General features: G+C 43.0%; 1 protein-coding gene across 10 annotated transcripts in view; it reads right to left on the bottom strand.

Annotated features, from left to right (window-relative positions):
• The window catches only part of LOC122542348 (NACHT, LRR and PYD domains-containing protein 3-like), a 148,511-nt gene that overhangs the window by 36,919 nt on the left and 87,057 nt on the right, over window positions 1–24,535 (bottom strand). For all 10 annotated transcript variants that reach the window (XR_006309781.1, XR_006309782.1, XM_043680034.1 and 7 more), the window contains 2 exons: window positions 20,380–20,550; window positions 4,692–4,862 (listed from right to left, as the gene is read on the bottom strand). Coding sequence is in view for 8 of the 10 variants with exons in the window: in XM_043680034.1 (XP_043535969.1) it covers window positions 4,692–4,862; window positions 20,380–20,550 (342 nt within the window). In the remaining 2 variants the exon portion in view is untranslated. The remainder of the gene's footprint in view (window positions 1–4,691; window positions 4,863–20,379; window positions 20,551–24,535) is intronic.

The raw sequence follows: 24,535 nt of genomic DNA, 5'->3' as shown, positions 1-24,535 counted from the left end.
CACTTCAAACTGCACCTTCATTTTAAAATTCCTTTGCTTGTTTTTCAATCCCTCCATATCCTCATCCATCTCTGTCATCCCCTCCAGCACAACACTTTCTGCTCTCTAATTCTGACCTCTTGAACACTCCTGTTTAATCACTCCATCCTTGACTCAGCCTAAACTGTGAAATTCCCAATCTGAATGCTTCCGATTCTCTGCTTCTATTTGTTGCTCTAAGCTACTCCTTCTGATGCATTTTTCTTCAAACTTTAAGACATATAGCCAATTACTGCCTTATGTGGCTCAGGGCTAAATTTTATAAGGTCTTCAACAATGTGGATTTTGGCAAGAAATCTGGGGAAGTTACTTGACAACTTGGGCAAGGTATTTTCTTCCATTAGGAACAATACATAGAATCCCTACAGTGTGGAAGCAGGCCATATGGCTCATTGAGTCCACATTAACCCTCCAAAGAACATCTCACCCAGACCTACACTCCCACACACCCCAACCTTATCCTTGTAGCTCTACATGTCCTGTGGCTAACTCACCTAACCCGCACATCTTCAGATTGTTGGAGGAAACTGGAGCACCCAGAAAAAATGCCACACAGACATTGGGAGAACATGCAAATAGTCACCCAAGGCCTGAATCAAATTGAGGTCTCTAGCGCTGTGAGCTAGCAGTGCTAAAAACTGAGCCACTGTGCTACCCCCAATTCATTGTATTTTCACATCGAGTTCTGAATGTCAAAATGTGATTCATGGTAGGAGGTGGTGAGATGACTGTTAAATGAGATTATTGATTCTTAACAAGTTCATTAACTGCAAATCCCAACTCTTTAATAGGGAGTTTCCTATTCTACCATCTAAAGAGCAAAGAACAGTACAACACATGAACAAGCCCTTCAGCCCTCCAAGATAATACTGACACATGATGCCTTTACAAACTAAAATCCTTTTTGCATCTATGCAGTCCATTTCCCTCTGGTCCCTGCCTATTCATCTATCTGTCAAGATGCCATTTAAATGTTGTTATTATATCTGCTTCTACCACCTCCTATGGCACTGCATTCCACACACTTACCACTCTCTGTGTAAAAAACTTGCTTCTCATATCTCTTTTAAACTTTACCCCTTTTACTCATAAGCCTGTGTCCCCTAGTAATTGACATTTCTACCCTGGAAAAAAGATGTGACTATCCTCACCTCTCATAATTTTAGAAACTTCTGTCAGGTCACCTCTCAGCCTGTTCAACTTTGTCCAATCTCTCCTCATAACTAACATCCTCCAAACCAGGTAACATCATGGTAAACTCTTTCTGTACCCTCTCCAGAGCCTCCACATCCTTCTGGCAGAGTGGCACCCAGAACTGTACACAATATTCCAAATGTTGCCTATCTAAATTTCTGTACAGATGCAACATGACTAGCCAATTTTTATTACTCTGTGCCCTGATAGATGAAGGCAAACATGTCATATGTCTTCTTGACCACTTGTGTTGCCACTTTCAGGGAACTATGAATCTGCCACAGGATGTGGATGTGGCTACATCCAGAAGATTCCCCCAGTCTCCAAGGACACTGGCAACCAACATATGCCAGCCTCCTCACACCATTTGGGCACATAGAAACATAGAAAATAGGTGCAGGAGTAGGCCATTTGACCCTTCCAACCTGCACCACCATTCAATACGATCATGCAGTTTCAATATCCCACTCCCACTTTCTCTCACACCCCATGATCCCTTTAACACAAGGGACCCATCCAGCTCCCTTTTGAATATATCTAATGAATGAGCCCAACAGCCTCCTGTGGGAGGGAATTCCACAGGTTCACAACTCTCTGAGTGAAGAAAGTTTTCCTCATCTCAGTCCTGAATGGCTTAGCCCTTATTCTTAGACTGTGACCCCCTGGTTCTGGACTCCCCCAACATTGGGAACTTTCTTCCTGCATCCAGCCTGTCCAGCCCCATCAGGATTTTATTTCTATGAGATCACCCCCATCATTCTTCTAAATTCCAGTGCGTACAAGCTTAATCAATCCAGTCTTTCCTTATTTGTCAGTCCTGTCATCCTGGGAATCAGTCTGGTGAACCTTCGCTGGGCTCCCTCAAAAACAAGAATATCCCTCCTTAGACTAGGAGACCAAAACTACAGACAATACTCAAGGTGTGGCCTCACTAAGGCTCTATATAACTGCAGCAAGACATCCTTACTCAAACCCTCTTCCTATGCAGGAGAGCATGCCATTAGCTTTCCTTACTGCCTGATGCACCTGCATGCCAACCTTCAGCGGTGTTCCACCATGACACCCAGTTCTCATTGAACCTCATCTTTTCCTAAACTGCCACCATTCAGATAATAATCTGCCTTCCTGTTTTTGCCACCAAAGTGGACAGCCTCACACTTATTCGCATTATATTGCATTTGCCAAGCATTTGCCCACTCAGCCAGCCTATCCAAGGCACCCTGCAGCCTCTTAGCATCCTCCTCACAGCACACAATGTCACCCTGCTAAGTGTCATCTGCAAATTTGGAGATATTGCATTCAATTCCTTCATCCAAATCATTAATGCATATTGTGAACAGCTGGGATCCCAACAGGAACCCTATGGTTCCCTATTCATCACTTCCTGCTACTCTGAAAAGGGCTGAAATTATGTTGCTGGAAAAGCGCAGCAGGTCAGGCAGCATCCAAGGAGCAGGAGAATCGACATTTCGGGCATGAGCCCTTCTTCAGGAATCTCCCACTCTGAAAAGGGACCGATCCACTTATAGTCTGTTTCTGCATTTAAATGCTGGACCTTGGCAACCATCATTGCAATGATACTACAAGGATACCTTAAACACAGGGACAAGCACTCACTTCATCTATTGGATCAGAATGCATAATAGAGCTGCTCATTTGCTCTCTTAGCACTCATTCACTTTGTGACCCTACCTGCTCACAGCATCCCTGCCATTCTTGGCTTTTAATGCTTTGCCCCTCAGCCAGAGCTCACAATATTTCTGCATAGCTTTGTCATTTGGCACAGACATAGTCAGGAAGTTTGTCATGGTTGACAGACAGCCTCGGGGAGAGACCATTCAGTCAGTGTGTCCCGGCACAGTAAGTCAAGGGGCTCCAGGACATCCAGGGGCTTGGACATGCTCAGTCAACTACTCAGGGTCGTCAGGATCCTTTCATTAAAGGGGGTGTGGAGCCCAATCATCAACAGCCCAGCATCTATTTTGCCTCTTTCTGCTCTAGTGTGATCTGTTACTGGAGTGAAAAGGATAAATTAAAGGAGATGAAAGTAGCTGGCATAACTGTTCTTGCTGGTGTAGGTGAGGGAAAAGTGGTAAAGTGCCTTGAGAATGTGAATAGTCAGCGCAAAGGCCATACAGGGTTTTTCTTGTGGGTGTCAGTAAGAACAAGTGAGGGAACATTCTGCATGCAATAGTGAGAATGGTAGAGCATGACATTTGGTGGAAGATGGGCACAGCAGCAAAAACAGAGTGTGAGGTAGCAGACACTTACACAGGTGAAGTGGAGAAAGTTTCTTTCACTGTTGGGCATTGCTCCAGATTGGTAAGGCAGCAATGGCTTGGCCTACAACTTGGATCAGGCTGGCACAGTCTAATGGTATCCTCTGTCAGGCCTTGGGGAAGAGAATATCACTGCTCTGCACCATCACACCCACGAGAACCTCCAGGTTCCTGCCAATCTTCTCCTGTCCACCACATCTGGAACAAATGTCAGGGACCATGCAGGGCAACTATGGACTAACAGTGCTTGTCCAACTGCACAATGGCCTTTTAAAGATTGGGGAGGCATCAGGCATACTGGCTATTCTGGAATATCCCAGCTTTGGCATGTTCTTCTGGGTAGAGTGAATGGTAGAATTGGGTTAGCATTGGGAGAGAGTGATGTCATAGATAGATAATCAGATGAGTTTGGGACAATCGCACTAGGCCTTGCTAACAGAAACTACCCTGAAACACAATAGAATTGACACTTTTGACTAAAATCTATTAAGATTCAGCCCCAGGATTTAGTTTTACTTTATATTACTCCTGTGAAAAACCTTGTCGAGCCCAGATGGTGCTATATAAAAAAAGTTGCTGTTAGCTTCAAATATTTCTTATCATGTCAATTTCCACATTCTAAGCCACTTTTCTGGATAACAAGGTTTCTGCTAAAAGCCTTGTTGGATTTAGTAGCTGTTGTCCTAAGTGATAGCCCCAAATCTCTGGGTTCCCTATGACAGGATATGGTTTCCAAGTTTATGCTATCAAATAATCTCTTGTCCTCAAAAAATCTTTATCAGATCTGCACTCACCCCTTATTCAGACACATTATACATCGCCTTCCCCATTTTATTTTTGCCAGTTACTTCAGTTCTTTGTCCTCTGGCCCAATATCCAGTCAAATTACTTTCTTGAGTAAGGAAACATAGCATGTTCAATCTTTCCTGACAGTGATAGGCTGTCAGTTATAGTGTCAACATTGTAAAATGTCTTTTACACTTTCTCGATCCCATCATAATAACATAGAGCCTGACTATGTTCCAAGTGTCGTCTAATCATGGTTCTGTACAAGTTTAATATTACTGATTTGCTGTTAAATCATATCTCTCTCAGAATGAATACCAATGGTTGGAACAGTTGTAATCTGTGTTTCAAAGATGCTGTGCCATGTTATAATGAACACATTTGGTCACTCACTACAGTATTTGGAGTTTGCATTCTGGCTCCTTCAATGCATTGCACAGTGCCATCATCTCCACGTCTTTCAGTTGGTTGCGATTCAAATTCAACTCCACTAGACTCTGATTTGTTGACAACCCAGATCCCAGTTCCTCACAGCAATGAAAGTCGAGATCATTGCTAATCAGTCTAGGAATGAAAGGGAATGATGAATTGGCATATAAACTAAATGACAAAACAGGACAGTCAGCATTATTGGGTTTTCTTAACAGTGATGGGTCGGTCACCCATGAAAGCAACAAAAATCAGCAGGATCGCATTCAGCTCTATAACCTTCTTAGAATCTGGTCATGCTGACAGTGAGGCCTTTTCCATTGTCTTTAAATGTGAAAGAGGATTGGACAGAGTTTGAACAGATCAAGTGAATGAATGGTTAGTTGGTTCCATCTTTCAGACACAGGCTGGAAATGTGTTGCTGGAAAAGCGCAGCAGGTCAGGCAGCATCACACAAGTACTTCACTGGATGCTGCCTGACCTGCTGCGCTTTTCCAGCAACACATTTCCAGCTCTGATCTCCAGCATCTGCAGACCTCACTTTCTCCTCCATCTTTCAGACACTCTACCTTATAAATGCCACATCTAGAATATTCAAAGTTTGTGAGAAGATTTGTAGCTCGGGTGCTCATTGTTGTGGTTCTGTTCGCCGAGCTGGGAATTTGTGTTGCAGACATTTCGTCCCCTGTCTAGGTGACATCCTCAGTGCTTGGGAGCCTCCTGTCAAGCGCTTCTGTGATGTTTCCTCCGGCACACAGATACAAATCACTATAAATGCTGGAGGAAACATCACACAAGTACTTCACAGGAGGCTCCCAAGCACTGAGGATGTCACCTAGACAGGGGACGAAACGTCTGCAACACAAATTCCCAGCTCGGCGAACAGAACCACAACAACATCTAGAATAAAAAGGGTGACCAATATGTTAATTAAGCAATGATTTAGGTTAGCAAAGCAATGAGATCAATTTCACACAGCAGTTAATAAAAGTATAGGATTATAGGGCAAAGACCATTAGGAAAATGGTGACTATTACATCCACATTGCATTTTTCACAAAGAAACACATTAGAAAATGCTTCATAGAGGAATAAAAACAGACATTAGACTTTTACAGAGGAACAAAGAGATGTGAGTGAAAGAGTCATTGAAAGTATCATCTGTGAAGGTCTTTGAAGGTGAATTAAAAGGAATAGAAGTGGAAAGCTTTGACTGTTCTATTTCTCACGATTCTGTCTTCTACCCTTCCCCTCCCTCTTAGAACCTTTTTCTCAAAGACAACTGGGAGCAGGAAATAAGTGGCTCCCCTTTTTCCTTATTTTTCACCCTGCTAACTTCTGTATTTAATGCAACTTCCTCTGCTATTTCCTGACGAGCGGAAGAATCGAAGTTTCGGGCATAAGTCCTTCATCAGGAATGAGGCTAACCATTGAAGAGTTTGCCCTGTGTCTGATACCCATTGATTCCAGTTTTGCTCGGGATCCTTGATGACACACTCAGTCGAATGCAGCCTCAATGTCAAGGATTGTCATTCCCACCTCATCTCTGGAATTCAGCTCTATTGCCCAGGTGTTAACCAAGTCTGTAATGAAGTAGGAGTTGAATGATCCTGGCAGAAGCCAAACTGGGTGTCACTGAGCAGGCTATTGGTGAGCAGGTGCTGCTTGATAGCACTGTTGATGACACCTTCCATCATTTCACTGATTATCATGAGACTAATGGGTAAGCAATTGGCCAGGTTGGACTTATCCTGCTTTTAGTATACAGAACATCCTGGGCAATTTTCCATATTGTTGGTCAATGCCATTGCTGTAACTGTACTGAAAGAAGTTGGCTAGGGGAATGGCAGGTTCTGGATCACAGATTTTCAGCATTATTGCCAGAATGTTATCAGGACCTATAGCCTTTGTGCTATCCAGTGCCTCCAACCATTTCTTGATACCACAAGGAGTGAATTGAATTGGCTGAAGACTGGTATTGCTGATGCTAGAGACTACTGGAGGAGTTCAATGGATCATCTTGTACCCTCCAGACCAAGTGACTATAAAACTATAAAATCTAAAAGATCTTTAAAATGCCATGAACAAATCTAGAAAATAATTAAGTAGGCAATGGAATGCTGTTTTTTCATAGAGGAGTCGGGTGGCCTGGTAGTACAGTGGTTAGCACTGCTGCCTCACAGTGCCAGGGACCTGGGCTCAATTCCTGCTTTGGGTGGAGTTTGTGCATTCTCGCTGTGCCTGTGTATGTTTCCTCTGGGTGCTCCAATTTTATCCCTGAAATTACTGCACAGTGGCTTGTGTCCCTTCACAAAACCAACCTTTATTTACCTGTGGCCAGCCAGCTCAGAGTCAGTTGCCTGAACTAAGGAGATTCTAATTTCCTGGTTATACACGGTGGCACAGTGGTTAGCACTGCTGCCTCACAGCGCCAGAGACCCGCGTTCAATTCCCCCCTCAGGCGACTCTCTGTGTGGAGTTTGCACATTCTCCCCGTGTCTGTGTGGGTTTCCTCCGGGTGCTCCGGTTTCCTCCCACAATCCAAAAATGTGCGAGTTAGGTGAATTGGCCATGCTAAATTGTCCGCAGTGTTAGGTGAAGGGGTAAATGTAGGAGTATGGGTCTGGGTGGTATACGCTTCGGCGGGTCGGTGTGGACTTGTTGGGCCGAAGGGCCTGTTTCCACACTGTAAGTAATCTAATCTAAAAAAAAAAATTGGTCAGCTAGGGATTTCCTGATCAATTGGGGTTGTAAACCTGAGCCAGCAACCTCGTGGTCAACTTGGTTCCAATTTCTACATCCCTCCTCACTTAAGTCTGGGGATATAGGTCTGGACTTTTGCATGCATCTTTTCCTGAGATTGTTCACCCCAAGTTCAATTCCTCATGATTCAGATTCTGACACAGGCTGCATATACTGGACCCTAGCCTACCTCTTGCATGTGATGCATCTTGGGAGAGTTTCCTCCTCTTCTCCCAGTGGTAATGGTACTGAGGCTTCGTCCATCTTGAACTGAGGTTTTCTCAACACTAGGCAGTTGCATAGTCCTCTTGCAGGATGTGGGAGGTAAGGATCACCACTAGTTCACCTCAATAATAAGTATACAATTTTGGATACTGTTGGTGGGGTGTGGGGAGGGACACCTACTAGGAGAAAGCCTCAGCGGCCAAGTTTCTTCCACTAAGCCTGGCTCTGTGGTTCAGAAGGGAAGGAGGGAGAATAGGAGAGTGATGATGATAGGAGATTCAATGGTGAGAGGAACAGACAGGAGATTCTGTGGTCACGAATGAGACTCCCGGATGGTATGTTGACTCCCAGGTGCCAGGGTCAGGGATGTCTCAGATTGAGGGTACAGGATTCTTAAGGGTGAGAGAAAGCAGTCAGAAGTCGTGGGACAAATCGGTTTCAATGACATAGCTAGGTAAAGGGAGAAGGACCTGAAAAGCGAAAATAGGGAGTTAGGTTGGAAGCTAGAAGGCAGGACGAGCAGAGTAGTAATGTCAGGATTGCTACCGGTGCCACATGCCAAGTGAGGCTAGGAATAGAGAGCAAATGCAGCTGAACACGTGGTTGCAGGGCTGGTGTAGGAGGGAAGGTCTCAAAGATATGGATCATTGGAATGTCTTCTGGGGAAGGTGGGACCTGTACAAGAAGGGGCACAAATATCCTGGATGGGAGGTTTGCTAGAGCTCTTTGGGATGGTTTAAACTAGTTTGGCAGGGGGTTGGGAACTGGATCTACAGATCAGATGTTAGAATAGGTAGTGAACAGCCAAATACAAAATACAGAGAGCCTGTGAGAAGGGATTGGCACTTGAAAAGGCAAAGGTGCAGTCAGTGTGATGGATTGAAGTGTGTCTATTTTAAAGCAGGAAGTATCAGGAATAAGGGTGACAAACTGAGAGCAGGGATCAGCATTTGGAAGTATGATTTGTGGATATCACCGGGGCAGGAATGGTTGTTGAATGTTCCAAGGTTTAATGTTTCAAAAGGAATTGGGGTGGGGGCAGGTAAAAGAGGTGGAGGAGTGGCATTACTAATCAGGGATAGTATCACTGCTGCAGAAAGGGAGGTCATGGAGGAGGATTTACCTAACGCATCAGTACAGGTGGAAGTCAGAAACAGAAAAACAGCAGGTCACTTTATTAGGAATTTTCAGCAGATCACTCAATAGCAACAGAGATAAGGAGGAGCAGATTGGGAGACAGATTTTGGAAAAGTCCAGAAATAACAGGGTTGTTGTCATGAGTGACTTCAACTTCCCTAATATTGTTTGGAACTTACTTAGTTCAAATAGTTTGGATGGAGCAGTTTTTGTCAGGTGTGTCCAGAAAGGGCTCCTGACTCAATATGTAGATAGATCAACTAGAGGGGAGGCCATATTGTATTTGGTGCTTGGTAACAAACCAGGGCAGGTGTCAGATCTCTCGATGGGAGAGCATTATGGTGATAGTCATAGCAAATCCCTGACCTTTACTATACTCATGGAGAGGGATAGGAGCAGAGAGTATCGGAAAGTATTTAATTGGGGGAGATGGAATTACAGTACTATTATGCAGGAACTAGGGCACCTAAATTGGGAACAGATGTTCTCAGAGAAATGCATGACAGAAACATGGAGGTTGTTTAGGGAGCGATTGCCACGAGAGCTGGAAAGATTTGTCCCACTGAGGCAAGGAAGGGATGGGAGGTTGAAAGAACCATGGGTGATAAGGGACGTGGAACATCTAGTCAAGAGGAAGAAGGAAGCTTACTTAAGGTTGAGGAGGCAAGGATCAGACAGGATTCGAGAGGGTTACAAGGTAGCCAGGAAGTAACTGAAGAATGGACTTAGGAAAGTTATAAAGGGGCATGAGAAAACTTTAGCAGGTAGGATTAAGGAAAACCCTAAGGCATTCTGCATTAAGTGGGGAACAAGAGGATGGCCAGAGAGAGGGTAGGGTCGATCAGGGATAGTAGTCAGAGCAGGTATGCTCTGGAGTCAGAGCAGGTATGGGAGGACCTTAATAAATACTTTGCTTCAGTATACGCTACTAAAAGGGACCATGATGTTTCTGAGGACAGCGTGAAACAGACTGATGTTAAGAAGGAGGATGTGCTGAAAATTTTGCAAAACATAAGGAGAGATAAAAACCCCTGGGCCAGATGGAATATACCCTAGATTACTACAGGAAGTGAGGGAAGAGATTGCTGCGCTTTTGGCGATGATCTTTGTGTCCTCACTGTCTACTGAAGTAGTACCAGATGATTGAAGGGTGGCAAATGTTATTCCCTTGTTCAAGAAAGGGAATAGGGATAATACTGGGAACTACAGACCAGTCAGTCTCGTATCTGTGGTGGGTAAAATATTGGACAGGATTCTGAGAGACAGAATTTTTGATTACAGGGAAACCTCAATTATCCAAACGACACAGGTGGGGAGTATTTTGTTTGGATAATCAATTGTTCGGATAACTGATCTGTTGGCCGCGGGAAGTGGATGTGAGACCAGGTCGCAGTTGCCCCGGTGGCAGTTGGTGTTGCACGTTCCCCTTGCTACAGTCACAGTATGGCCCCAGATCCAGCTTCTCTCACTCGGTCAGTTCTCTTATTTAAGCTTTTATTTAATATTACGTTACAACAGAGGATTTTGTTTCAAATAGAATATCATACTTCAAGTGATACAATGTAAGATGAAGCAGGAGATTTTTATGCCCTCAGGTCTCAGGCTTTGTCATTGTCACAGTTTACCCGATCATCGGGACCTTGAGATCTTGCTCGGATAATCTGAAATTCAGGTAGTCGCGGTTCAATTATCCGGTATAGACAGGAGAGATCGCAGGTCACGGGTGAGGTGCCAGAAAACATGATACTACCACTATTTAAGAAAGGTGGTAAGGACAAGCCAGGGAACTATAGCCTGACCTCGGTGGTGGGCAAGTTGTTGGAGGGAATCCTGAGGGACAGGATTCACATGTATTTGGAAAGGCAAAGACTGATTAGGGATAGTCAACATGGCTTTGTGCGTGGGAAATTATGTCTCATGAACTTGATTGAGTTTTTTGCAGAAGTAACAAAGAGGATTGATAAGGGACATGCAGAGAAGTGGACATGAACTATATGGACCTCAAAACGTTTGACAAGGTTCCCCATGGAAGACTGGTTAGCAAGGTTAGATCTCATAGAATATAGGGAGAACTAGCCATTTGGATACAGAACTGCTCAAAGATAGAAGACAGAGGGTGGTGGTGGAGAGTAGCTTTTCAGACTGGAGGCCTGTGACCAGTGGAGTGCCACAACGATCGGTGCTGGGTACACCAATTTTCATCATTTATATCAATGATTTGGATGTGAACATAGGAGGTATAGTTTATAAGTTTGCAGATGATACCAAAACTGGAGGTGAAGTGGACAGCAAAGAAGATTACCTCAGATTACAATAGGATCTTGATCAGATGGCTCAATGGGATGAGAACTGGCAGATGGAGTTTAATTTGGATGAATGTGAGGTGCTGCATTTTGGGAAAGCAAATCTTAGCAGAACTTATACACTTAATGGTAAGGTCCTCGGGAATGTTGCTGAGCAAAGAGACCTTGGAGTGAAGGTTCATAGCTCCTTGAAAGTGGAGTTGCAGGTATGCTTAAAGGAGGTGTTTGGTATGCTTTTCTTTATTCGTCGGAGTATTGAGTACAGGAGTTGGGAGGTCATGTTGCAGCTGTACAGGACATTGGTTAGGCCACTGTTGGAATATTGCATGCAATTCTGGTCGCCTTCCTATTGGAAGGATGTTGTGAAACTTGAAAGGGTTCAGAAAAGAGTTACAAAGATGTTGCCAGCTTTGGAGCTATAGGGAGAGGCTGAATAGGCTGGGGCTGTTTTCCCTGGAGTGTCGGAGGCTGAGGGGTGACCTTATAAAGGTTTATAAAATCATGAGGGGCATGGATAGGATAAATAGACAAAAGTCTTTTCCCTGGGGTCAGGGAGTCCAGAACTAGAGGGCATAGGTTTAGGGAAAGCGGGGGAAGATGTAAAAGGGACCTAAGGGGCAACTGTTTCACTCAGAGGGTGGTGCGTGTATGGAATGAGCTGCCAGAGGAAGTGGTGGAGGCTGGTACAATTGCAGCATATATGAGTAGGAAGGGTTTAGAGGGATATGGGCCAAGTGCTGGCAAATGGGACTAGAGTAGGTTGGGATATCTGATCGGCATGGACAAATTGGACTGAAGGGTCTGTTTCCATGCTGTACATCTCTATGACTCTATGTGACAAAACACATTGATGAAGGTAGAGCAGTGGATGTGGTGTACATGGACTTTAGCAAGGCATTTAATAAGGCTCCCCATGATAGACTCATTCAGAAAGTGAGGAGGTATGGGCTACAGGGAAATTTGGCTGTCTGGATGCAGAATTGGCTGCCCCATAGAAGACAAAGGGTGGTGGGAGGTGGAAATTATTCAGCCTGGAGTTTAGTGACCAGTGGTGTTCCACAGAGGTCGGTTCTAGGATCTCTGATCTTTGTGATTTTTATAAATGACTTGGATGAAGAAGTGGAAGTTTGCTGATGACACAAAGATTGGTGGAGTGGTAGACAGTATGGAGGGCTGTTGCAAGTTGTAATGGGACATTGACAGGGCTGATAAGTGGCAGATGGAATTCAACCTGGAAAAGTGCGAAGTGATTCATTTTGGAAGGTCAATTTGACTGCAGAATATAGGGTTGAAGACAGGATTTTTGGCAGTGTGGAAGAATGGAGGGATCTTGGGGTCCATGTCCATAGCTCCCTCAAAGTTGCCACCTAAGTTGATAGGGTTGTCAAGAAGGCATACGGTGTGCTGGCTTTCATTCAAAGCTGGATTGGGTTTAAGAGCCATGAGATAATGCTGCAGCTCTATAAAGCCCTGGTTAGACGACACTTAGAATATTGTGTTCAGTTCTGGTCGCCTCATTATAGAAAGGAAGTGGAAGCTTTAGAGAGGGGACGGAGGAAATTTACCAGGATGCTGCCTGGACTAGAGAGCATGTCTTATGAAGAAAGGTTGAGGGAGCTAGGGTTTTTCTCATTGGAGTGAAGAAGGATGAGAGGTAACTTGATAGGTGCACACAAGATGATGAGAGGCATAGATAAAGTGAATAGCCAGATACTTTTTCCCCAGCCAGAAATGGCTATCACGATAGTGCATAGTTTCAAGGTGATCGGTGAAAGGTTTAGGGGAGATGTCAGAGGTAGGTTCTTTACTCAGAGAGTGATGGTGCGTGGAATGCACTGCCAGCAGTGGTCGTAGAGTCAGGTGCATTAGGGACATTTAAGTTTCCTGAACGATGTTCCAACTTGTACTTGCACACTCAGAATAAGGGCCCGTCATGGAATTCTGTTGGAAGCTATTGGTGGTACTGCCTTGTCTTCCTTCAGTAGCCCTGGCAGGGGCTTGTGATATGTTACTACAAAAATTTCCATCTGTAAAGGTATTGGTGAAACTTCCTCACACCAAATACGACCACCAGACCATCCTTCTCTATCTGGGCATATTTTATTTGGCATCAGCCAAAGTCCGGGAAGCATACTCTATCAGCTATTTCTCATTTGATAAAATAAACCATCACTGCATTAATGAGAGACAATGTTTTCGAAGGCTCTTCAAATGAGGCCATCTTTATTAACACAGGTAAGAAATATTCAAACATATCCTAAAGGATAGAGGTTAGAAATAAAAAAGGGATAAACACTTTGATTGGATTATACTACAGGCCTCCCAACAGTCAGAGGGCAATAGAGGAATAGTGAACTGTGAGAGGTATACAGTTATTGTAGTTGGAGATTTCAACTTTGCCAACATTAGCTCGGATCACCTTAGTGTGAAAGGATTAGACAGGGTGAAATTTTAAGGTGCATCCAGGAGAGCTTTTTGTGTTAGTACATAGATAATCTAACTAGAGATGGGACAGTGCTAATCCTAGGGAATGATTCAAGTGTTTGAAGTGTCTATGGGCAAACATTTTGGAGATAGTTACCATAAATTTGCAAATTTCTTGGTAAGGGACAAGGATAGTGTAGATGTTAAGTGTCTAAGTAGGGGTTTCTGAGATGCCCATGATTGAGTAGAACAAAATGGCCAACAGATTCCCCTGCCTAGCTCTGCAGAACATGGCTGACAGTAGTTACTGCATGCAGGAAAAGAATTGCTTAATGTAGTCTCAGCAAGTAGAACAAAGCAGGGCTATATTAAATATGAGAGAATGTGCATCTACAATTGCTTATATAGATAAGAACATTTCACACCAATTAGTTGTTTCTCTTGAATTATTTAATCAATTTGTTAAAATATTAAGAGGAGGTTTTTAAGATCCTTCAGATAATCTTGGATATAGATTTTAAAGTAGTTATAGACTCACATATATACAAAAAAATCATTAAAAGCATTAGAGGAAAAGATTCAAACCAGTTTCAGGCAGTAGAAGTGGCTCCTTTATCATTGCAGGGAGGACAGAGATTATCAGATGTGGGAAAATGGAAAATGAATGAACATACTGAGACACAACTTGCTAGCTAAAGAATTCTAAGATTAGATTAACCACATTACTTTGTTGGAACTGATCAAAAATCAATATTCTTCTATTTCCCTGAAATTTAAAAGTTCTTGATCTAATTAATTAGCAGTTAAACACCCAACAGCTGGCAAATGTTACTTGAATAAAGCCCTTTCTGTCTGTGCCACATTGTGATATGAGATAACTGATTGAGCAACCACAGCCCAGCCACAACGAAAGATAAAGGTTGCTTGGTATTTCTGAGGACGGCACAACCTCTGTGAAAAGGTTAAGCATCTTGCGCACCAATATAGTCCAATAAGAACATGGCAGCAAGCAAATTGCTGATATACAATGATGTATGAAAGATCCAATCACAGTTGGATAACCCACACTATTAACCCAATAGTATATGGGGGGAGGGGAATGTGTGCTGCAGTTTCAGAGAGGGACAAGAAAAATATAAAAAATGAGAATCTGTTTGTATTAGAGTATAATGCATTTACATGTAATGTCTTGAATGCCACTCCCTGCATGATACCGTCAGTTACTTGAATAAACAGCCGTGTTCCTGAAGTCTACCATCTCCTGCATATTATGTCCCATCTGGGTCGCTCCTATAAGGGGGTAAGGCAATTCCAATATCATTAGACAGAATCTAGCAAACATACTCTAGGGGCAGCTACTTGCAGGCAAGTCTACATTTGGAAAGTGGACTTTACTAAATGTAGTATGGTGAGGATTCAGGGCCGTCATGTTCATTTAAGAGTAAAGGGCAAGGGGAGATGCCCAAGGATATCAAAAATTTGATAAAGCAAAAGATAGTAGCATATTTTGGGTACAGAGTATTAAAAAAACAAGGGGTTGGGGGGGGGGGGGGGGGGGGGGTGGGGAGGTGTCAGGAACATTAAGAATATATGACAGTACTTAAAAGAGAAAGTAGGAGAAAGAAAGAGGCCACAAAGTATCTTTGTCAAATAAGATTATTGACAACCCCTAAGTATATTAAGAACAATAGGACTACCAGGGAAGACTGTGGTCAATTAGAGACCAAAGGGGAAATTTGTATGTGGAACCAGAGAATGTGGGTGAGGTGTTAAATAAACATTTCCCATCAGTACTCACAAAACAGAAAGACGTTGTAACTGGAAATTTCAGTTGGGATGTTGAGGTTTTACATCATATTAAGATTAATAAGGAGGAGACATGAATTGTTTTAGTGGGCTGATGCACAAATTCTCAAGGCCTGATGAAGTGCATCCCTGGCTGTTATGGGAGGCAAAGGAGGGGATTGCTGGAGCCCTTTCGAGATATTTAATAGTTCACTGGCCAAAGTTGAGGTGGCCAGTGACTGAAGGATAACTCATGTGGTTCTTTTGTTCATGAAGAGCAGCAGGGATAGGCCAGGTAATAACACACCAGTTGGTCTGATGTCAGTGGTCAAGGAATTATTGAAAAAAATCTGAGGGACAGGATTAATCAACAGTTAGAAAGGCAGGGATTGACCAGGGATAGTCTATCTGATTAATTTAATTGAGTTTTGAAAAAGATGACTAAGGGAGTGAAGAGGAACGAAGGGACCTTGGTGTACAACTTCACAGATCCATGAATGTGTCAGCAAATATAGATAGGGTAGTGACAAAGCCATACAGGATGCTTGCCTTCATTAGCCAGGGCATAGAATATAGGATTAGAGAAGTATTGCTGCAACTTTGTAGAGCATTAATTAGGCCACAGATAGAATTCAACACAGTATTCTAATTGATTAGAAGAATGTGATTGTACTGGCAAGGGTGTGGAGGGAATTGACTAGGATGTAACTGGAAATTCTCAGTTATGAAGAGAGACTGGATAAGCTGGATTCAATTTCCTTGGAGCAGAGAAGACTGATGAATGGTGTAATTGAGCAGAGAGGATACATTGTGAGAATCATTTCCCTCTGGCAGACTTGTCGAAGACAGAGGGCATAATTTTAATGTAATGAGTCAGTAGTTTAGAGGGGATCCAAGGAAAAATTCTATCACTCAGAGGCTGATGGTTATATGGAACTGGCTGCCTGAGTGGGTAGTGGATACACTTACTCTCTCAACATTTAAGATGTGTCTGGACGAGCATAGTAAACCAAGGACCAAGTGCAGTAAATGGGATTAGTAAGGTCTTGTGTTTGTTTGGACAGCATGGACATGATGGGCCGTTTGGCTCTATGTTTATATGACTATGTTTCTCTCCTTTCACCATTCTGTATGTCATCCTGAAACCTCCAACTAAGCTCAACATTATCTACTACTATGCCAAGTTTCATCACATCTACAACTTTGTGATGATATTCCCCACTTCATACTGTAAGCTGGTTCTAAAAATTGAGTAGATTAATGGACTCAAAACTGATTCTTGAATGACATCAAGACAAACTATCTCCCTGTCTTCATTTCCTGTTACTGAGCCAATTTGTATCTATCCATTGTGAAATCAACATACTGAAAGAGACATTATCAGGGAACCCGGTAATGGTACAAAACAAGATGCACATGACCCAAGTTTAAAATAACGGAGCTTGGGGGACCAACTCATGCCAACGTTGGTCAGATTATATTTGGAGTATTGTGAACACTCTGGACACTCTATTTAAGGGAGGATGTTAACATCTTGGAAAGAGTGCATATGAGACTTACTAGAACCTTACCGGAATGAGGAATTTTTCATACAAGGAAAGATTAGAGAAATTGGGCTTATTCTGCCTGGAGCAGAGAAGATTAAGAGATGACCTTTATATTGATAAGTTCAAAATTATGAACAAATTTGAAAGGGTAGAGAAGGATATTCTGTTTCTATTAATTGGTATGTCAGTAACTCGGGGTCATAATTTCAAGGCTGTCAGCAAGAGAGTTAGGAGTGAAATGGTGTCGAGTTAACTCAGAGTTGTTAGAATTTGGAATGCTCACCTTGGGAGAGGGGTGGGGGCAGATTCCATACGGGGGGGTTCAAAAAAGAACCGGTTAAATGTTTGAAAGTGATGAGCTTAGAGGGCGACAGAGATAGGGCTGGAGAATGGGACAAACTGGGTAGATGTTATGAAAGCTAGTACAGGCAGGATGGGTTGAATGGCCTCCTTCTATACTGTAAAATGCTATGATTCTACATCAAGCATTGAAACAAAAATGCAGCTCAGAGATTTTGGCTTTTATAGTGGTGAGTTGGGGCAGATGTCAGGATGAAATAAAACTCAACATTTTTTGGTGCTGTCCAGAAAAAAAATACAAAATGGAAACATCTATATTGGCACTTCTGTAAAATTATTTTAAATCATTTCTATGTTTAAAGCTAGTTTTTTGGGCTCAAATCCAGATAAGGGAGGACATAACAAGTAGTTACGAAGGGATAAAGGACACTTGTTTTGATCCATTGTGGCATAGATTATAAAAGCAGGGAGGTTGTGTTGGAAATGTACAGGACTTTAGTATAACTGGAGTACTGGCTGCAGTTATAGTCACCACACAAAATAAGGATGTGATTGCACCAGAGGGGGTGCAGAGGACATTCACTGGGATGTTGCCCAGAATGAAACATTTCAGCTTTGAACAGAAGCTGGGTAAGCTTGGATTATTTTCTTTGGAGCAGGGAGGATTGAGTGGGGACTTGATAGATGGGTATAGGATTACAAGATGCACAGACAGGGCAAATAGAAAGCATCTATTCCCCTTCAGCGGATGACCCACAATAATGGGCATAATTTTAAGTGAAAGGCAGGAGGTTTAAAGGGGGTTTGAGGAAACTCCTTTGCAACCTTTGGTGGCGGGGGTCTGGAATGCCCAGTCTGGGAGGTATTTGAGGTGGGAAATCTCGCAACCTCTAAAAAGTACTTGATGATTACTTGAAGTGTTATAACATTGAAGACTATGGACCTACTGTAGTTATTAGTATATTTTTGGCAGTACAGACTCAATTGTCCAACAGGCCTATCCTGTTCAATCTGATTCTCTGATTCTATGCAATGTGAGGAAAAACCTTTCACCCAGTGTGAAATAGTAATCTGGAACTCATTACTTTTAAGGGCAGTCGAAGCAGAAAGCCTCATACCATTTAAGATGGATTTAGATGTACACTAAAGGCATAATAGGCCAACTGTTGGAAAATGGGATTAGAACAGATCGGTGTTTGTATTCAATTGCCATGGACACAGTGGGCCAAAGGGGCTTTTTATTCTCTGTAGATGTCTATAACTTTATGCCTCTAGACGAAGGCGTCACACAGCTTGTTACAGCACACGTGGGCTGACAACATTGGGATATTCACCCAAACCAGGACAGTGGCGGAATAATGAAATGGGAGGCATCTTCAGAACCATTCAGAGCATGACTCTATACCATCAACTTCTCAAAGACAAATGTGTAATGAATTCACATTTTGACAGCAGTATTCACATTCCAGCAATAACACCAATTGGGGTGGCAGGGTGGCACAGTGGCTCAGTGGTTAGCACTGCTGCCTTACAGCACTCGGGACACGGGTTCAAATCCAGCCTTGGAGGATTGTCTTGGTGGTGATTGCACAGTCTCCCCATGTCTGTGTGGACTTCTGCTGGGTGCTCAGGTTTCGTCCCACAGTTCAAAGATGTGCAGGTTACGTGGATTGGTCACTTTAAGTTGCCCCATAGTGTCCTGGGATATACAGGTTAGGTGGATTAGCGATGGTAAAGATGCAAGGTAACAGTTAGAGGGTGAAGGACTGGATCTGGGTAGGATGCTCTTCAGAGGGTTGGTGAAGATTTGATGGGCTGAATGACCTCTTTTGCGCACTGGAAGGATTCTATGAAAATTAGTCTGGATCAACATGCAAATGATGAAAATGTCTAGATTAGAGTGGTGCTGGAAAAGCACAGAAGGTCAGGCAGCATCCGAAGAGCAGGAAAATCAATGTTTCGGGCAAAAGCCCTTCATCAGGAATGAAGGCAGGGAGCCTCCAGGGTGGAGAAATAAATGGGAGGGGGTGGGGCTGGGGAGAAGGTAGCCAAGAGTACAATAGGTGGATGGAGGTGGGGATGAAGGTGATAGGTCAGAGAGGAGGGTGGAGTGGATAGGTGGAAGGAAGATTGGCATGTAAGATAGGTCATGAGGATGGTGCTGAGCTGGAAGGTTGGAACTGGGGTAAGGTGAGAGGAGGGTAAATGAGGAAACTGGTGAAGTCCACATTGATGCTCCGGAGTTGAAGTGTTCTGAGGTGGAAGATGAGGCGTTCTTCCTCCAGGCGTCGGGTGGTGAGGGAGTGGCAGTGGAGAAGGCCCAGGACTTGCATGTCCTCAACAGAGTGGGAGAGGGAGTTGAAATGTTGGGCCACGGGGCGGTGGGGTTGATTGGTGCAGGTGTCCTGGAGATGTTCCCTAAACTGCTCTGTGAGAAGGCGTCCAGTCTCCCCAATGTAGAGGAGACCGCATGATGAAAATGTGTCTGCCACGAACATTAAAATGACAGAATTCTACTCCCCTGTAGAGTCTATCATGGGAAATGATTACAAACCAGACACAATGTTCTGCAACTGCAGCCTAAGAGTTTAGGGTCTCATTGAAAGCTTTAAGCACTGATGTAAAAAGTTCTGCTTTCATGTGGAAGAAAGACAATGTGGCTTTGGAATAATTTTTGACACAGGAGAGTTCAAAGAAAAGGTTGGAGGAACTTGAAGGAGACGTCAGTTGAACTAGATGAAACAGCATTGAATGGCAGCATGGTAACTCTGTGGTTAGCAATGCTGCCTCACAGCGCCAGGGACCCAGGCTCAATTCCAGCCTTGGGTGACTGTGTGTGTGAAGTTGTTACATTCTCCCTGTGTCTGCGTGGGTTTCCTCCAGGTACTCCTGTTCCTTCCACAGTCCAAAGATGTGAGGGTTGGGTGAATTGGCCATGCTAAGTAACCCATCGTATCTTGGAATATGTAGATTAGATGGATTAACCTTGGGAACATGGAGGGTAACAGGGACAGGGTGGGAGTTTGTATCTGAGTGGGATGTTCTTCGGAGGGTCAGTGTGGACTTGATGGGCTGAATGGACTGCTTCCACACCCTACGGATCCAATGATGATTCCGTGATTCTTTGAATCAGAAATGATAGACTTTAATGATTATAGTTATTATTGCAGTGATTGGCTTTCTAACTTACTTTAATGTTTGTAGTCTGCACTCAGAGTCCTTCAGAGCAGCAGCCAATAAACTTATTGCAGAATGATCCGGAAATGTGTAGCTTAAATCCAAAGTTAGTAGCGTCTGTTTTTTCTTGATAACGTTCGTCAGCTCTTCCCAGGACCTTTGAGTGAAGTCGGTACCTGACAGACTGTGCAGAAATGAAGAAAAGGATTAGCAGAAATAATCCCAATGAGAAAAGAATACTCTGGGTAAGACACACATTAGTCTGTGGTGAATGAAGGAAGTTTGGGATAGTATCCAATTGAGATTATAGCTCATATATGAAAGAACTGAAACCAACATGCCCATTCTAAAAGATGATAGACTTAAACTATCCAGGTCTTTTTAAATATATAATTTCAATTACATCACATTGTAAACTTTTGCTATAAATTCTGTGCCCTACGATCTTATACTCTACAACCACCTGATGAAGGAGCAGCGCTCCAAAAGCTAGTGCTTCCAAATAAACCTGTTGGACTATAACCTGGTGTTGTGTGATTTTTAACTTAAAGACTGATGGAGGAGTTAAGAATATGAGAGGAAGCTAATTAAAAATTTAAACAAGATAATAAGTGTTTTTACAAGTATCAAAAGTGAAAAGTCAGCATGGGTCCTCGAGAGCGTGAGTGTGTGGAATCAGTAATACTCAAGTAAGAAATGGTAGAGTATTAAAGCAATCATAATTATCAGGGAAAGGGTTCTGAGAAAACTATTAGAGCTAAAGGCTGATGAGTCACCAAGGCTTGATAGTTTTTATCCTTGGCTTTGAAAACCAGTAGCAGTGGATGCTAGATACACTGAATTTAATTTTCAAAATTTCTTACATTATGTAAAGGTACCATTAAATTTGAAAATATAGCTCCTCTCATCCAAAAAGGAGAGAGACCGAAAGCAGAGTACTACAGGGCAGTCAGCCAGACATCTGTTTTTAGGAAAATGCTAGAATCTGTTAAGAAGGTTAGAGAATTTCAATACAATTAGCCAGAATCAACATAAACTTGTGAAATGTAAATCACTTTTAACTAATTTATTTAGGGTAAATAAAATAACCAGAAATGTGAACATAGAACATAGGACATAGAACAAAACAGCACAGAACAGGCCCTTCGGCCCACAATGTTGTGCTGAACATTTGTCCTAGCTTAAGCACCCATCCATGTACCTATCCAATTGCCGCTTAAAGGTCACCAAAGATTCTGACTCTACCACTCCCACAGGCAGCGCATTTCAAGCCCCCACCACTCTCTGGATAAAGAACCTACCCCTGACATCTCCCCTATATCTTCCACCCTTCACCTTAAATTTATGTCCCCTTGTAACACTCTGTTGTACCCGGGGAAAAAGTTTCTGACTGTCTACTCTATCTATTCCTCTGATCATCTTATAAACCTCTATCAAGTCACCCCTCATCCTTCGCCGTTCCAACGAGAAAAGGCCGAGAACTTATCCACCTGAGTGGCAACTTTCAGAGATCTATGAACATAGACCCCAAGATCCCTCTGTTCCTCCACCTCACTAAGAACCCTACCGTTAACCCTGTATTCCGCATTTTTATTTGTCTTTCCAAAATGGACAACCTCACACTTGGCAGGGTTGAACTCCATCTGCCACTCCTCAGCCCAGCTCTGCATCATATCTAAGTCTCTTTGCAGCCTACAATAGCCCTCCTCACTATCCACAACTCCACCAATCTTCGTATCATCTGCAAATTTACTGACCTACCCTTCGAAGAAATGTAGATGTGGTGTACTTAGATTTCCAAACGTATATGGTAACATGCAAGGTTTGTGGAGGTTTGTAGCTCAGTTTGGGGTTTAGGGTGTAGCTTTGCTCGCTGAGCTGTAGGTTTGATATCCAGACATTTCATTACCTGGCTAGGTAACATCATCAGTGGCGACCTCCAAGTGAAGCAAAGCTGTTATCTCCTGCTTTCTATTTATATGTTTCATATAAAACATAACCAAGTAATGAAACATTTGGATATCAAACTAACAGCTCAGCGAGCAAAGCCACACCCTATATGATAACATGTCACATCAAAGCTTACAGCACAAAATAAGGTCACATTGAGGATAGAAGATTGATGTCTAACAAGAAGTAGTCAGTGGAGATGAATAGTCTTTTTCAGGTAGAGAAGCTGTAAATGGAGGAGTGCCATAAGGATCAGTGTTGTGGCTTCAACTACTTACAATCCCTATCAATGACTTGGATGAAAGGACTAAGGTCTTGTTGCTAAATTTTTATTGACAAAATAGGTATGAAAGCAAATTGTGAGAGTCATAAAGAATTTATAAAAAATTTAGATGTGGGCAAAAAAATTGGTTGATGGACTAAAATGTAGGAAAATGTGAACTTGTCCATTTTGACAGGAAGGATAGAAAAGCAGTTTGTTATTTAAATGGACAGATGTTACGAAACTGTGATACATCAGGGATCTGAGTGTCTTGGTACGTGAGTCACAAAACATTAGGTACAACCAGTGAACAGGAAGGAAAATTGAATATTCCTGTTTATTACAAAAGAAATGAAATGAAAAGAAGTGGTAAAGTTTTGCTACAATTGCACAGGGCATTGGTGACACTATCTTGAATTATGTGTATAGTGTTGGGCTTCTTGCTTAAGAGTGGATGCAAATATATGGAAGCAGTTCACATAAACATAAGAACCAGGAGCAGGAGTAGGCAATTCAGCCCCTCAAGCCATTTAAAACAATGCTGAGCACATGTTGGCCTCAACTCCGCTCCTCATAACACCATAGAGTCATACATCAGTCCAACTAGTCCACACCAACCATGTTCCCAAAGTAAATTAGTCCCATTTGCCTGCAATTGACCCATATTGCTCCAAACATTTCCTATTCATGTACGTATCCAAACACCTTTTAAATGTTGCAACTGTACCTGCCGTCATGATTTCCTCTGGCAATTCATTTCACACACGAACTACTCTCTGTGTAAAAAGGTTGCTCTTCATGTCCTTTTTAAAACTTTCCCCTCTCAACTTAAAAAATATGTCCTGCCTAGTTCCCCCACTCTAAAGAAAAGACCCTTGCTATTCACCTTATCTGTTCTCCTCATCATTTTATAAATCTTTATTAGGTCGACCTCTTAACTCCAGTGAAAAAAGTCCCAGCCTCTCCAGCCTATTTTTATAACTCAAACCCTCCATTCCCAGCAACATCCTGGTAATTTTTTTCTGAACCTGCTCCTATTTAATAATATCTCTCCTATGGCAGGGCAACCAGAGCTACACACAGTATTCCAGAAGAGACCTCCTGAAATCCATTAATAATTAAGAATCTATTTCCTTATTGAATTTATTTGACATCCTGACTTCCACCACACTGTGATGGACAAGGATCTGTGTGGCCTAGTGCAGGAATCACAAAAAGTTCAGAAAAGGTTCACCGACACAACGAATTCCTGGGTTGATGGACTTACCTTCAGAGGAAGGTTGGACAGACTGGTTCCATATCCATTGGAATTTAGAAAAATGACACCTGGTCTATTTGAAACATGTAAGATCTTGAGAGGAATTCACAAGACAAAAGGAAAGTGTGATGGAGCAATGTTCAGTCAAGGAACTCAAAAGGGAGTTTGATTTTTATTTGAAAATGCGAGGCATGCTGCTGCAGCATTCAGGTGGACCCCAAAGTGAGTGAATACTATGAGGCCTGAATTCCATGTGGGTAATATAACATAGCTAAGATAAGTGGGAAAACTGAGGACTGGGAAGCTTTTAAAGAGCACCAGAGGATTACTAAGAAGGAAATACGCAGAGGAAAAATGAGGTACGAAGGTAAACTGGCCAAGAATATTAAGGAGGATAGTGTGGGCGGCACGGTGGCACAGTGGTTAGCACTGCTGCCTCACAGCGCTAGAGACCCGGGTTCAATTCCCGCCTCAGGCGACTGACTGTGTGGAGTTTGCACGTTCTCCCCGTGGCTGCGTGGGTTTCCTCTGGGTGCTCCGGTTTCCTCCCACAGTCCAAAGATGTGCAGGTCAGGTGAATTGGCCATGCTAAATTGTCCGTAGTGTTAGGTAAGGGGTAAATGTAGGGGTATGGGTGGGTTGCGCTTCGGCGGGGCGGTGTGGACTTGTTGGGCCGAAGGGCCTGTTTCCACACTGTAA

Source organism: Chiloscyllium plagiosum, chromosome 39 (genome assembly GCF_004010195.1).
Source record: "Chiloscyllium plagiosum isolate BGI_BamShark_2017 chromosome 39, ASM401019v2, whole genome shotgun sequence".
Taxonomy (NCBI): domain Eukaryota; kingdom Metazoa; phylum Chordata; class Chondrichthyes; order Orectolobiformes; family Hemiscylliidae; genus Chiloscyllium; species Chiloscyllium plagiosum.
This window is presented reverse-complemented; position numbering and strand designations above follow the sequence as displayed.